General features: G+C 41.0%; 1 protein-coding gene across 1 annotated transcript in view; it reads left to right on the top strand.

The window, feature by feature from the left end:
• The first annotated feature begins 292 nt into the window (after nt 1-292).
• Nucleotides 293-16,655, top strand: part of LOC139742289 (uncharacterized) — a 33,208-nt gene continuing 16,845 nt past the window's right edge. The window contains exons 1-2 of the mRNA XM_071652868.1: nt 293-1,721; nt 5,297-5,442. Of these exons, the coding sequence (XP_071508969.1) occupies nt 294-1,721; nt 5,297-5,442 (1,574 nt within the window). The 5' untranslated portion in view covers nt 293. The remainder of the gene's footprint in view (nt 1,722-5,296; nt 5,443-16,655) is intronic.

The raw sequence follows: 16,655 nt of genomic DNA, 5'->3' as shown, positions 1-16,655 counted from the left end.
CCATATCGTGTGTGTTTACGTGAGGGAGAAAGAGAGGGAGGTGGGGAATGTGCTTGTGTATGACATATTTCCGCTGCTACGGTTATACGTTGACATGAATTTCACATTAAAGCAACCCTTTTGTTACTTACTATCATGAATAAATGGTGGAACCCAATTCCACTTCAAAGAATTATCAATACTTTTTATCATCACATGGTTTTAAAGTATAATCCGTAGATGAGTATTCACAGCGAACTCATGCCTGTTCTTCTCCATTCTGTTACTTTTTTTTTACTCCAGAAGCTCACATCATGGCTGCTGCTTACAGAGTCGCACCAGTGGAATTAGAATGCTCGATTTGCCTTGAGCTTCTTAAGGAGCCAACAAAACTAACCTGCACTCATTCCTTCTGCAAGGAGTGCCTGCGTGGCCTCTACCAGAACCAATCCAAAGATGACATCGTCGACTGTCCCCTCTGCCGTCGAATCACCATATTGGAGAACGGTGACTTCTCCGACCTCAAGCCAAACATGGTGCTCAAAACAGCCGTCGACGAATTCCGTGAGAAGCTTCGTTCGCTCGAAGATAGAGCTGAATCGAGAGTGATGGCGCTGATCGAAGATGTTACCCTGGTCAACAAAGTGGAGGACACCGTACACCGCTGTCACCAGGAGAGGATTGGGGACATCGAGAAAACCTTGGAAGAAAAGCTCGTGGAGTTGACGAAGAGGATGCACGACTTGATGGAAGTGTGTAAGCAGGAGGAGAGCGCCCAGATGGCCACCCTAAATGAAATGAGGGAAAGCAAGATGTACGTTATCTGTGGTATCAGTGGCGCATGTGATGTGGTGCGGAATGGATCAAACGCGCTGATGGAGGGCGCTGCGTTGACCGAACATGAGAGAGCTTGCAGGCATCTGGAGGAGATCCTTGAGGGGAGCTGTGATGGAGATGAACTTGTGAAAGCCATAGAGAGGAGAGCCGAAGACCTGAAATTCATACCAAAGAAAGGGAGCAAAGACCTCGATCTGGGAGAACTCGACTGTGTTCAGAGACGGAACATTGGCGATGCCACTGAAGGCGTTACACTAGAAGACTACTCGCTTCCCAGTGAAAAAGTGATGGGTGTAGCCATCACACTTGAAGGCGCAGTGGCTGTTGGGTACAGAACAGGAGGGATTGAGATCAGTATGGCAAGGGGTCCTACAGACAGAATCCTGCAGAATGTCAACGTATGGGGCCTGGCCATCACAAGTAAAGGGAATTTTGTCGTCCGCGATATGGACAATAACGTCTCTATCTACTCACGAGACTCAGAGAAACTTGACGTCACGTTTAACACTCTGGATTGGGTCGAAGGCGGCTTAGGGGACATGACCATTTCTGATGATGATACAATCTTCATCAGTTACTGGAAACCTGAGATCATTCAGGCTTTCACACTCGAAGGTGGATATCCCATCGCTGAAATCCGCTGCGACGGCTACGTCCCTTATCACATCTGTACCATGCGGGGGAGTAGACAACTTGTTGTTGCGGACGGGTGCACCGTGCTCGCCACAGATGAAGACGGAGAAGTGACGCATGTAGTCACCGAGCCCGGATTGGTCGCTTGTCCCGCAGTCATCGACGGTGGTATCGTCTTCATTGCGTGGGTGGACGACCAGGAGGGCCTGGTGAGCATCGGGATGTATTCCTCCGACTTGACGCACATGCGGGAAGTTGTCAGAGACGTCAGCGTAGAGAAAGGCCGACCGTGTAGATGCTTTCTGAGGACTTTAGCCAACGGAAACTTGGCCTTCATTAAGGGTTCAAGGCTTTACATTTTCAGTGTACCTATCTCATCCATTTGTTCTTTTTTGTAATCTGAGACAGTCCCTCGCGCATATTGGTTAAATTCACCCCTAGTAGCTTAGGTCATGATTGATTTTGTCAAAGTTAGTGTGGATTTCCTAGTTTACTTCTATTTGCAAAGGTAAATCTTGCGTCAAGGCTGAAGCATTTTAAAAAATCTCTTCAGCTCAAGGTCATGTCTTCCTCTTACCCATATATGCTGCAATAATAGACATTCCAAAAGAAGCGATGATGATCTGGGTTTATGTCTTTGCCATCTTGTTATCATTCTTTGTTGTTTTCACAATAGATGCCAATTCTTTAAGTTCACCTGAACTACACGCCCAAGTGAGCTATTGCCACCATTCATCGTTCGTCCATTGGGTAAACTTATCAAATTTTCTGCTTCCTCTTGAAAGCCACACAACAGATTATTACCAAACTTGGCAGGTAGCATCCCTAGGGTGATAGGATCTTTGTTTGCTCAAATGGGCACTATACCCACCCATGGGACCGGGGCATGGGATCCCTAAATTAAAGAATTGTCAAAATTATTCTTCTCGAGAGTGAGAAGTGATGGGCTTAGTTAGTGCTGTGAGTAAATACGTAGGTGACGGCAGTTTTAAGTTTGTTCACTGCGGGTCCGGAAGTGCCCTTCCTCGGGGCTCCCTTGAGGCCCGGATGGGGAGGGGGAATTAAGGCCCAATTTCCACAATTTTCGACTTCTTTTTGAAAACCCTATGAGAGCAATTTTCACGAAAAATAGCATGTAGCCTCACTGAGGTGATAGAATCTTAAGTTATTCAATGGGCACCACGCCCCCTCCCCCTCCGGGGCCCCAAAGCCCTCAAATCAAGGAATATTTCATATCTTCTTCTGTAAAACCAAACGCCTCTAGTGCTGTGAGTAAGTTCATTAGTGACTACAGTTTCAAGTTTGTTGCAGATGGAACTAGGGACGCCATAGGATCTTAATTGGAAGGAGCAAAGGGGTGCGGAAGGTCTCAAAGGCTCCCAAGTTAAGGAATCTTAACCAGAAGTGATAGATCTCAATGCTGCAAGTGCATTGGCTACTGCAGTTTAGAATATGTTAACACTTGATTTGGGTGTGCCAACCCCCGAGACCTAGTTGGGCCCAATTTTCACATTTTCATCTTCTTTTTGAAAATGCATGGTCAAATTTCTAACAAACTTGGCGGGTATTTTTGTTAGGATGATGGAGTACACATGGGCACCAAGGCCCTCTTAGGGGCGGGGGGGGGGGGGCGCTCTGCCCACCAAATCAGAGAATCTTTAAAACCAAATTTGTCTATAAAACCAGAAATACTCTGAGTAAACACAGTGTACATTAGTTAGTGTACTTCCTAGTTTGTTTCTTGTAGATCAAGGAGTAACTCCCATGAAGACGGGACAGAATTGGGGACCAGTTTTCACATTTTGATCTCCCTTTTGAAAACGCATGTTTCTAATTTTGTACAAATTTGGAAGCTATTATTGTCAGTGTGATAAAATATACAAATGAACACTATGCAATGTCCTCCTGAATATCTCTCAAAGTTCCCCTTGTTTGCTGTGCTCTTCTTGGGAAATGATTTGCAAAAATGTGTTGGAGGTAAACATATTCATGCAGGAGAGATGTTCGAGTATAAGTAAAGTTTTTGGTGAAACGATTACTTTACTTTTACATGTATCTCCAGCATTGTGCATAACATACAGTATTCTTATATACGCTCAATATCTGTGGAAGATGTCGCTTTATTTTGTATCATCAAGCAGGCAAATAAGAATAGCCTGAAGAACAAGTTAGTACAAGAAGAATATGCATTGCTATTAAGCTCTTTAATGCTGTTACAGTATCATAAACTATAAGTAGTAAAGTGTGCTATGCGTGACAAGCAACATGATATTCTCCATGAACAAAATATGTAAATCTATTAACTGGATTCTGTTCAAATATATCTATGACCAGATGTACTGCTTTAATAAATTTTACAGATTGTTAAACGTAGGTATTGCACCTGGTAGATTTTATTTTTTAAAGCAAACCTGTATCCGGCATTTTATGAACTCAACTTGTTGGCATGTAATATTCAAGTGTTGCAATATTTTGGAATACATCGTTTGTCTTTACTTAACTTGCTGTTATCTCTTTACACAACATAATTGTTCTTTACTTGTTCTGTAGTACTTTATTTGATAAGCTATGTATCTTTCTTATCCCGTCGCAAGAAAATGTGAATAAACGTGAATGTTTTAATTTTCTGTGTGTTTCTTGGAAGGTGATACATGGTCATTGTGGGACTCTCTGTGGAGCGCCATTTTCTAACCTGGCGCCATTTTCGCATTGGCGCCACCTGAGTCGGTCATACAATATTGCCCCCATTCCCTGTATCAAATGCCTGACACAGACTAGTGCACCAACCACGCTTGCTGCGCCAAGCTCGTTATGCGCACGCACTCCCAGCACACACACACACACACACACACACACACACACACACACACACAACACACACACACGCACACACACGCACAGAGGCACGTGACATAACACACTATACAGAGCTGAATAAGAATGAAATGCTGCAATGAACAGCACATGATAAAAAGCACTGCTTCGATATAATTTTGTCACGTGAATATTCTCTTTCTCCATTTCACATTTCTGATAAATAATCATTTTCACGTATGGTTATGTGTATATCGGCCACTTAATTAAGAGTAATCAAAATAACTGGCTGTTTTTTCATCTACATTGTTCTGCAAAGTACTAGTACCGATAACTACATTTTGCAATTGTGAAAAAGGGTTAGAGATTTTCAGCCTAAAATAAAATGTCTAATATTAAACCTTGGGTATGAACCCATACATGACAGTTTCTTAAACCATCATTAAACTAGATTTCCGGAACCGAAAATGCAGACTCGCTTCTAGGGTTAGGCTTAAGGTCAAAGAGAATGACAAGCACTATGATTGTATTCTCAAGGTAGATTTACTTGGTTTTGTGCAATGTACAATTTGGGGCTACAGAATGATTTGCTATTCTCTTTGTGAGTGTTACTATTTACCATTCGTAATGAGCTCCAACAGTCGAAGTTACTCCAACCTCCCTGGTCAAATCCCATCTTGCGTTCCATTCCAAACGTGTCGAAGCTTCTCACATAATGATAGCGTGCTTGGTATTTACGAAGTCAGTGGCAGCATTTGGCTCGCTTGTTGAATTTCCCCCGTCCAATTAATAAAGCGTCTGTCAACAGGTCTCTGGGACCATTTATTGTCCAATCCCTCACCGTCAAGGGGTATGGGGATCGGGGAGACTGGTGCCTCCTAGGTTTTCGGTTGAAGATTAGCGTGTACTTAGGACCGGAAATGTTTAGAATCTTGATTAATCAACAGAGGGGAAGGAACCGGGACACCATGGGTTGTGTTTGCGTGATGAAAGTCTCTTTTCGAGCTCCCCCTTCATTCCTCTCTCGTGCAAGTATGTTGAAATCACCGCTCAGATACCCGACATTTTGTTTCCTGAGAGATGGGGAAACGAGGACAATTTGTCTATGGCACAGGGATTGGAAGATAATCAGAGAGTAGGGGCATCGACCGAGGAGGGCGTGGATGGGCTGGGAGAAAGGTTGGCGAGAGTAAATAGGAGAGTAGAGAGAGGGAAAGAAGAAATCAGAAGAGAATGAGAGAGTGCGTGTGTGGCTGAAAGAGACTTAAAAGTTATCTTTTTTTTCTTCGCATGGTTTCCGTTGCTGATTGTCAATGCGACGTTTCTTGCATACATGACGATCAAATGGAATTGCTTTGTGCTCATCTTGCATCTCTGGTTTTATTTCTAGCATCTGGAATGTTTGATCGTACTAAGTGTCAGCACATCTTTTTTTTTCAGAAATAATTCATCTGTAACCTTCCAGGAGTGTCGTGACAACAGACAATAAGAGAAAACACAGTAACAAACATTCACTAGGCAAAATAATTATTCATAGAACACTGACAAACTCGAGAGCTGATAATATTTTTTTATATACATTTCATATTCAAAGGTTTATTATACCTCATCCTCGTCATCACCTGTAAGCGCATCAAATTGCAAGCACGACTTTATGTACACACACACACACACACACACACACACACACACACACACACAGACACAGCCACACACAGTCATGCGAAAATACACTCATACTCGGACGACATTGACGTTGTAAAATTTGCGCCACTGAAATATAAATTTGTCACCAAATGGCTTTGAATTTTTTCATTCCTCTTAGCACGAACGAAAAGGGGATCTTAGCATGAAGGTATTCATACTACACCGTGAAATTACCATGGAGTCGATGTTTAGAAGAGACCAAGATACCATGATCCTATGTTTTCCGCAGGGAAGCACAGACAGAGTCTATTTTCGGGCCTGGGGTGGATGTGAGGATGAAACGTCTCAAGACATTGTTGCTATTTTGGTTGTCTTAACACTACGTCACTCTCTGAAAAGCAGAGCAACACCAAATCTTTATCATTAAAGGTATCATTTATCATCTGCAGTTGAAACAAAAAAACCAGCATTGGTGCCTCAAAATAACTTCTAAAATATGAGATAGGGATAGAAAAAACCAATGTAAAAATGTTCATCAGTATAAGCAATGTTAAGTATTGTTAAATGTACAATTATTAATGTGAACAATAGTTATAAAATTGTTTATAGAATAAACCATCTACAGTAATGGTTTAGTGAGAAAAATAGTAACGTCTCCATATATTTCAGGCTTTATTGCAAAATTATTATATGGTAGGATATTTTGTGATACAACCAACTTACACATATGCATCAAATGTGATACCTCGAACATTTTTTGAAATCACTGCTCCCAATGGTAAACAATACCTTTAAGGTCAGTCGTTGCGCGCGCGCCCGATTTTTCAAGGAGCAACAGGAGTTGAATCATCCCCCGAAATGATTCAATTACAGCGTCTGTTATCGCAATCGGACAGATGAACCGATCACGTGATTCAGGTGTCGTCTGCTTGCTCGATTTTCCCCGGGAAGAATGGCGTCGGGTGTCCATTTCTTTACCGGATGGTGAACCTATATCTGACCAAGATTAATGTATTCTGAAAAAGTAAAGATACTAGAAATGATGAATATTAATAATACTAGAATAGAAATACAATAAAGAAAGAATGATGTCTAAAGTGTACAAACAGCGACTTGGAAGATGGAATTTTGTGGCTTGAGCGATTGTAATGATTGTAAGAAAGAAGATCAGTCAGGCAGGACGGAAGAAGAAGAAAGAAGTGAGTGTAAAAAACAGAGTAGAATAATCATGAGTCTACTGAAAGTTTATGGCAATGTTCCAGTTCATTGTTTCATTTATGTAATAATGTAATTCACGTCACTAATAATCTAAAAGTGAATTATCAGCAAAAGTTATCCAGAGTTCTATCTCTATTCAGCACCCCCCCCCCCCCCCCAAAAAAAGGAGAAATATTTTATGTCTGTCCAATCATGTCTTGTGATCGTCGGATTCACTTAATTAGACATTCTGCTAGGAAATTCGATATAAAAAAGTAACACGTTTTTAAAAGTTATATGAAATATCGTGAACAAAAGGGAGTGAAAACAAAATGCTACACGAAGCAGCATTAGGCCTTTATTACAAACAACGACCCATATCATTTCCGATCGCGATTGGTCGTAATCAAATTATCGGGGTGATATCGCTTCTAGATGAGCGAAGCGCGAAATCGCTGCTCGCTCACGGACAAACCTGATTCATGAACATGTTGCGTGCTAGCCTTGCTCCAAGGAAAATCAATTTTGCAGATTATCTTTCAAAATTGAAGAATTTTGGAAAATTAGATCCATTTCAGTTTAGATTCTGAGAACCGCCACCATCGAAAATTATGCCATTGAAAAATGCATCTACATAGAGATAAAGCCTAATGCATTTTGTATGATATGTTTTATCGTATAGAGATTGGAGACTAAATTATGCAAGATGATAAACGTTTTATCCTTTCCTTGCAAGAACAGAATACAAGAGCCGTCGTGTTTTTAGCCTCGAGTCTCATGTCTGTTACGCTTTTTAGAGTCTACCATAGATGTGAAATCATACTCTCCGGAAGTTCTGCACAATACAGGAATAAGAAGAAGAAGACTAAACATTTACATGAGGTCAGGTAAAACAAGTGGCGTGATTGGTGACACAACATTTGCTCCTACGTCAATTGCTCCGGTATTATCTTCTCCGAGGATTTATAGGGTTAGGATTAGGCTTGTGATACGGTTTTAGTTCTAACCAGTTTGATTTGATGATTAGGATAAGGGTTAGGGTTATGTTTGTGGGTAAGATTTATGTTTAGTTTAGTGTGCAGATATTTCGTGGGAGAAATTGTCGCAGGATCAAATGTCATGGAACCGGCGTGATTAGGATGAAGTGACGTTTATGTATACTGGCACACCGACACTATCATTTAACTCACCATAATTCACTGAAGTGATAATTGTCTATCCCCTTAAAAGTTTTGTTTTCTGTAAAGGCCAGCTGGTTTGTCTACAAGCAATTAGTGAACTATATTCCATGGCAAACCAGCTCCCCCATACCTTTTTTTTTTTAAGTCAACCGTCAGTCGTCAACCTTCGTAAAAGCTTGCAGATTTTTTTTTCTGTATAAAAAGGCAATACGCTTGCTAAAACTGCCACCCACGGGATTCATTGGGTCGTTGTAATCAGAAATATGTTATCTGAGTACAAATACTAAATTCAGAGAGTGGGTATACAATTCCCTTATATCTAAAGACTGAAAAGATTGTTTCTTAGTTTTGACAAATTGGGCGTCTTGTATGAGACTACGAGCGAGAACTCTGCGCGCATGGCGTCGAAAGATGCAGCACGGAGAATGGAGAGCTGCCACAGAAATTACCGACAAAATATGGACCAAATTAGATTAGCAGGTATCTCTTCGTATGAAAAGGAACGGAGAAGAGGCTTTCGTGCTCTGCTCCATGTGCTTAATTCAAGGGATAAAATGGAAGACCTAATTTTGTGTTCTCAAGCGGAGATTGTAGCGTACCGTACGTTTTTGTGTGCCAGCCCATACCGCATGAGGTAGAAGTCAATTAAGAAGGCATTGACTCAACTTTACCTTCACGTTTTCGTTTTCGTTTTTCTGTATACTCTGTTTTATTTGCCTGTTTGAATTCACTTATGTTATATCGTCCATATTGAGCTGGACTTGTGGTGTGACAAAGGAAAATAAAAAGAAGGAAAAAAAGCATAGTTGCTAGTCACCTGTGGTTTTATACGGGAGGCTGTCTTGTGCACATTTGCGTTGCCATTATAAGTCCATTGCAATGATTGATAAAGAGTATAAGTGCGTTACACGTGGCTTCGCGACTAACGTGTCGTTGCTATTATCTATGTCACTGTTTACGTAGGTTGACGTCATTGCTGACAAACTTGGTGGAATTTCTTCGAAAAATTGTTCGTGAGCATTGTTCCAATTGACATTAATAAAATCTTTTACCATGCACTTTAAAATCTTGAAATCTGTTAAACCCCCCAACCCCCCCCCCCAAAAAAAAAAAAAAAATCGACAAGTGACAGTCTTCTTAATGTTCTTATCATTGTTCATATTGATTTCTGGCATAAATCATGCAGTGTTTTACCGTTTATCAGTTATAGATGAATTCCTGTTCCTTTGTGCATTCTCTCCATGTTTTTCATTTGTGTTTGTATGGGTCAGAAGAATCGGAAATCTTAGCAATCTAGACACCCTCAGATTAAATCCCCAGCCCTTGTGCAACCTTACCCCCTCAAAAGATTTTTAAACTATTGAGTTCAAATTCAGTGATGTTTCCAATTACGATTAAAACGGCACAATGATAACAACGATAATGATAACAAAAATGAAAACAATAATAATGAAAATGATTCATCATGCATATGTAATGATAATTAATGAACAGTATGATGACATTATCAATGTGCTTACTGCGGCACAAGTGCATAAACTATGATACTAGTAGTTACAAACACAGCGCGGACGATTAGAACGCATAAATGCACAGCTAATTATACGCCTAAGAACACAATCAGCAGAAAGACGAATAGACGCAGACTAGAGAAACAAAATACATATCTAATCATATGCTAGCTTGAAAAAAAAAATGGTTTGCTTTTGGATAGTATGCTGGAAAACTGTCAAAGAATCCGCAGTTTGTGATGTCTGTAGTGTAATCGCTCCTGAGATATGACCACTTATATGACATGATCGACCCCCAATTCTTTACTTTGCAAACAATAAGTCAGTCATGAACGAGCGTGTTTATCAGGAGGACTGTTTCAAAGGAATGATAGAATATTGTAGAGATAGTACCATGTACACACTGAAATACATCAGCAACAAATAGAAACTTGAATCAATGATGTTGTGATTATTATAAATGTTACTTTAATTTCATTCATTCTCACATATCACGATCTTCATTATCATTTTCATTCTTAATTACATGATAGCTAAGCAAAGAGGGCGTATTGCGTTTGGAGGAGGACATAAGGGAAAATGAGTTGATGTCTTTTGGAAATTCAGCATTTATTTGGAATTTTAATGCTGTTGGAGGAAACTATGTGCTGGTACAATCATTCATCTTCTTCTCCTTTTGAGAATGCAACAGGAAGATGGAGTGGCGTCAGTCCGCGGCGTATTTGACACCTCGCTCCCTCTCCATACCGGACCCGTGGCATTTCTGTCGCCAGACGAGCGGGGCGGAACGTGATTAATTGCGACCACCACTCGGCAGGCTACAAGCTGCGTTTCCCCCACAAATGTGAGACTATCCATCCTCTCTCGTCTTCTTATCTCCATTTTGGCCCCCTTCGCTCTCCCTCTGTCCCCCTCAGCCTCTGCCTTTACTTCACTCTTCCTTTTTCATGCTATCCACCCCTCTGTATCTCGTACGCCTGTTGAATCCATGCGAGCTCTGATTGGGGCGGATAGAAGGTAAACATCCCAGTTTGGTAGGACCATAGACGAGCTTCGGCAATTTATCTTTATTTTGAGAGCGCCAGTTCAGAGCACGGTGTGGTGATAGAGTTTATGTATGTATACCCTACATTCTTATACAGTGACCTCAGAGTGCAAGGGAAGGGCATGGGAGGTAAGTCAAGTTTATGCCCGATTGAACAGCGTCCCATCCTACGATTCGCTCCTCCTGCTAAGATGGAAGTGCTTGGTTGCCTATCTTCTGTTTTAGGTTGATGGGATATGCTTGCAAAACAACGTTTATATTTCATAAAAACAGTACACTATGCAACACAAACATATTATTCAGATAGTTCATTTATAATTATGCTTACCGGTACTTTTGTGTAAGAGCTATTGATGAGTGTGGGTGTGCGTGTGCGTGTGTAAGTGTTGGTGTGGTTTATTTGTCTAAGAGACCTTGAATGCAAGGAAAAGAGGAAAAGAACGCAGATGAAAAGAGAGGGAAAGCGAGTTCAGGACCCACACCATTAATTTGTGCATTTGACATACCAGTAGAATCCTACCACCTTACAGGTGGAGGGTAACCACCAGATACACGCCATGTAGAAAGGAGTACATTAACTTCGATTGAAATCAAAATGCTTACAGTCCGTTGACTTGTTATTCCGTCACCATGTCGAGGAATCCAAGGTATTATGTGGCGTTGCCCGTCTGCTAGGACACGGAGAACACGCCCCTGAAAAGAAGGGAGATACAAAGACGGCAGAAATACGATGATCTCCCTTGAGGCACTTGTGGATTTTTACCTGTTCACCGGCTTGGCGGGACTGCTGTTTTAAGCCCGCAGATTCGATAATGCAAATGGATTGGGGAGTTTTAACAAGATCAGCGCGAGTTTTTGTGAGGGGAGTAAAAAGATGTACCGCCGAGTTGATCCCCGATGCTTTCAGAGATTTGATGAAATATTCTTGGAGCGAGGGACAGACAAAACATAGAAGCAAAAAAAGGCAGAAAGTGAGGGAGAGAGACGAGTAATGTAGAGAGAAGAAGAAAAAGAAAAGAAGAGAACAAGGGAGAAACTGGTAATTGAATTTTCTTCGCATCGGGTGCGCACTTAGCAATGATTTTATTCTCCCACCATTTTGTCGTGTTATTTTCATACCATGTGGAAATATCGGTATCTCTGGGTTGAGATGGAGGCGAATGTTATGGAGTGCATTACAGTTCCGCCAGTGAATGGACTTCGTAATCCCAAATGAAGACATACTATTCTCCATAAAAAGTACACTGGTGTCGTGTGCAACGGACATTTCAAACAGCGTGGTTTCCAATTCCCTCCTCTTCGCCGAAAAAAAGATGATATAATCGAATTTTTAGCTCCCAGTCACTTCTACTGCTTCCAGCATCCGTCGATCGTTTGTATGTTTTATTGATCCCCCACACTCACGCACAAACACACACACACACACACACACACACACACACACAATTGCAACTGTGTCTTTGCCTCTGCATTCGAAGGCAGCATTCGAGAGTCAGCTGACAGTAATATAATTCATAGATGGATCATAATGTGATTTTAGATTCCCTTTGACTTGAATTTCATTCAAAGTGTCATTCACGAGTTGACGTGCAAGGTGGACTGACCAGCCACGTTCGATAATGAATTCACCTGAATAGAACTACGTCTACCTTACTTTCCCGCTCATCATACTCTGCAGAGACCAAATACGTATGTTTCTATAAGCCTGCAGAACGCAATGTTATTTGCAACGAAGCATAAGGCAATTACATATAGAATTAAGGATTTATTATACTTATTAACTTCAGACCGGGGTGTAACTCTTTTGTTGTACAATTATTATTGTTCAATGTTCATTGTTCAATGTTTTTTTCACAAGGCTTATTAAATCCTGACCTTGCACAAAATCTGCGCACACCCGCTAACTTCATATCTTAGGCAGATGCTTAGTTGGTGTCGACCCGTTTTAATCATAGCTCAAGACGAGACAGCTGGTGTGACATGACCACTGTGAGTGTTTGTTTGTTTCGCAGGTATAGCCTCCTATCGTAGTACTATCACACAGACACACACAAATTGTATACACATTGACAAACAACACGCACATGACATGCGCACGCATGCTCTCTCACTCTCGTATACAGATGTTCCAGCGCGGCTACAGGCTATCGTCGCTCTACCAGCGCGCCTCAATTTACACGTAGAAATCGATACCGGAGATGATACGATTGACGGAGGGAAGCGAGTACGGGAAATTACTGTATCGATAGAGGTGCTATTATCGTTGTCTGCCACTACTTTGGACTTTAGAATGAATATCGCGCGCGGAACCGTTACAGTCCTATTCTCAGAAGAAGCAAGCAGTACACACTCGGACTTTGGACAAACTTTGTAGGAGTAAAACGAACAAAAATCTACTTATAAGTAGTTCATGTCACGCAAGTCACTGTCAAAAAGCATCGTTAGGGAAAAAACTTGGGCGAGTGCTCTTTATAATGACGATGCAGAAATGCAGGAAAATTGTAAACTTTATAAGAATTAGCTAACTTCATTGCTTTTCAATGACTCTTCTAATTTACTTGAATGTTGTTTTAATATACCCAATATTTTTTTCCTGTTTAGCAGATACATCTGCAGAGATATCGTCTACGCTTAGATGGAGAGGGAAACCCCCGCTATGACGCCGTGTTTTTCTATACATCCTTTGCTCCATTCCTACGTCCTTGCGTTTTGTCTTTCGGGCGAATAACAGATGTCTTCCAGTCAGCCGCCATTGTACTGACCGAGATTTCATTTCCTACCGAAGCCGCGGGATGTGCACGCACAACGAAACAGGTTCAGCCGCGCGCTGTGGTATCACAATGGCTAAAAGAGAGGAAATAGGCAAACTGAGGATGTTGCAGAGTATATATGGGAGGAGGAGGAGGAGGAGGAGGAAAAGGAGGAGGGGCAGGAAGGGGTGGTAGGTGTGAGGAAATGCTTTTTCTTTTTCGTCCTTTTTTCAATTCATTTAGGGTTTTGTAGGGGGTACGACCTCGGGGTTATTCCAGCGGGGGGACTTCCTCAGGTCAGCATCTCTTCACGCTGATTCCGGGGCGCGCTTCGATGACCAATTCGGGAAGCCGTATTACAAGCACGCACTTTGCTGCAGGAAATGCAATTTCCCGAGGAGCGCCATGGATATGGATTAACTCCGCTCCAGTATCATGGCTCAAGAAAAGCGCAATAATATTTTCATCGAAAACGACTATCAAGGAAGCAATCCTTGACATTTGGTCGACCTAAAACGGACAGGTGTCCCCCAAATTACCCTGCAAGCTCTATGCAGAGCAACACAATAGCTAAATCAATGGTGAAAACAGTCGCAACAAAATCCAACTAACAAACAAATACACATGCTTGCGACAAAAGACAAGTGCACAAACAAACTCTCCTGTTCTACAGTTGCTTTTTAGTGCGTGGAAAAAAAAAAACCACTAGCAATTTGTTGTGATTCAGTCAAAAGTTTCAAATCGGTGATGACAAACTTTGCAATCTCATTGTTGGGATCATCAAACATTTCATTACCAAACAGTATATATTGGTAATTGGTTTGAAGCTCACTTTATGTTCAAGGGGTTCGTTGATAAAAACAGAACACAGCACATAATGTACTCAGTAAGGGACTTTTGCGACATATATCTTTATGGAGAGAAAGCGAGAGGCTCTGTATCAAGTCAATATTTAGCTATCTCTGGCTTACTCTTGATGACAAACGGTTTTGACATGGTCTGATAATGGTATGTATGTTGTTGATCACATAACAATAAAAGTCGTATGATATAATAAATGGAAAATATACAAGGTTGTAAATGTGGCAGCACAGCTGTACCATCATGACATTGCTGTTTTACAGAAGGGGCAAGATCTACGGAGAGGTCCAGTTATGTCGAGAGGCATTTTTTTTTTTAATGCTTGCCGTTTATTACTTCAGATGAAGCTAACAGTTTGTATGCAAACCGACTGCAGTAATCATGCAGTGGAAGGTCAATAAGGGAGCCATTGTGACCCACTCTTGAAAAAAAAAATCAACGCCTAAGTGCTAAATATTAATCTGACGCCACGGATATAACTTTTGTGCTTGCCACTATGAAAAAGAGACAATATCATAATCACCTAATTTGTTGGTTCGTAGAAGTGATTACGACCAAAGTCATTGTTTCACGAAAACCTGTGAAACTTTGCTAGTCTATAACTTCCTTACATTTTCTTTCCATTAAACTGTACTGTTCAATATTGTTTGATTTTACTATCAAAAAAAATCTATTTTGCTTTTTACAGGAGTCAACTTTGGCGTACGTGGAGTAGCGTTTCACTTTCAGATGGCAATACATCATTTTGTAATTATCCATCTTACTTTGATTGAAAGAGCATAAAACTTATGAGATGAAATTGAGTTGTGTGTTTGAACAGGGATTGCTGAAGTTGGGTACACAGAGGAATCCAACTGTTGAGACTCTTGGACCTCGAGGAGAGATCGATTCAATTCCTTTTACCGCCCCGAAATTTCGTCCTAATTTCGTTAATTGTGTTGATCTTTTGCAGCTAGGCGTGCGATTATCGTGTCGGTAACTTAATAACGCCCGCCCGCCTATTCCCATGCTGTCTCGATTTACCCGCCATCCCAGCGAGTAGCTTTCGGGCTTTTATTTACACCCCTTTCTCCCTTCCCCTTCCCCCTTCCCCATTCTCTCTGTCCGGCTTTTTGGCTTCTTTGGTTTAGATATTTTGAGCCGCACAAGGTAGAGAGTATCCCCACGAAAGGACGTAGCCTTGGGATTTCGGCAATGTAGCTAGATGAGTGAATCACTGAAATACCAATCATAGAATCGCAAGGATGGGCGGTAGAGGAGGAGGGGGTACATCGATTGGGAGGCATCAAGTCGCCAAAGTGGTCCTAAGGCCTTATTGATGCCATGGCCGCGCTACAAGTACAACGCGCGCGGACCTCCATGTATACATGTACAAGGTTTTAAGACGCACTTAATTGGCGCATGCATTTCGTACCTTGACAAGCATTCCCGAGGTCGGGATTACAATCAGATTTGGCATCAAAACGGCTACATGTTTTATTTATTTGTCAATTAATGTAAATTTCATTCATTTCCCTACAAAATCCGATCTTTTACAGTTCAAAATACCACAAATATGTCGGAACCTCCAGTAACTGATTTGATGCTAGCAGATTACTGCATTGGTGTTTTGTAAAACAAGATAGTTCCCCGGTATGAGAATAATAAGAGAAATAGTAATAATGAGCCATGTAAAAATTCCCAAAAGGTGAACCGACAATAAAATTTGATGTGAATAGGTTGAATCCTTGGACATCTGAGAACTCAGTACATTAACAGATACAAATTGAAGTCATTATCGGTTACTTGTGATATATATATAAGCCTATCATCATTATAATCATTACTATCATCATTATTACTAAGATACTATTGTTGTTGTTATTGTTATTACTATTTTAATCATCATCATCATCATCATCATCATTGTTATAATCATCGTCAACATTTCAATGATCACAATCATGTGCTTTATAGAATATCTGCTTTGAAAATGCAAATGGCACCTTCATTTTGATGTAGGTAGTCCTATAGCTGTATTGACTATAAAAAATGACCTGCTGTTCGTAGTTAATAGTGTTACAAACCATAATGTTATATATACCCGTCCGCAAAGATCCTATAGCAAGACTCATTGAATTCTGGAAGCAGATTATGCATTATTATCTTACCGTAAAACACACCTACAAACTAATAACCCACTGCATCTGTATTTACTATA

The sequence above is a fragment of the Diadema antillarum genome, unplaced genomic scaffold (assembly GCF_040938485.1).
Source record: "Diadema antillarum isolate AM-2024a unplaced genomic scaffold, OU_Dant_1.0 seq00000994_RagTag, whole genome shotgun sequence".
Lineage (NCBI taxonomy): Eukaryota > Metazoa > Echinodermata > Echinoidea > Diadematoida > Diadematidae > Diadema > Diadema antillarum.
The sequence above is the reverse complement of the archived record's forward strand: the minus strand, read 5'-3'. Positions and strand labels throughout refer to the sequence as shown.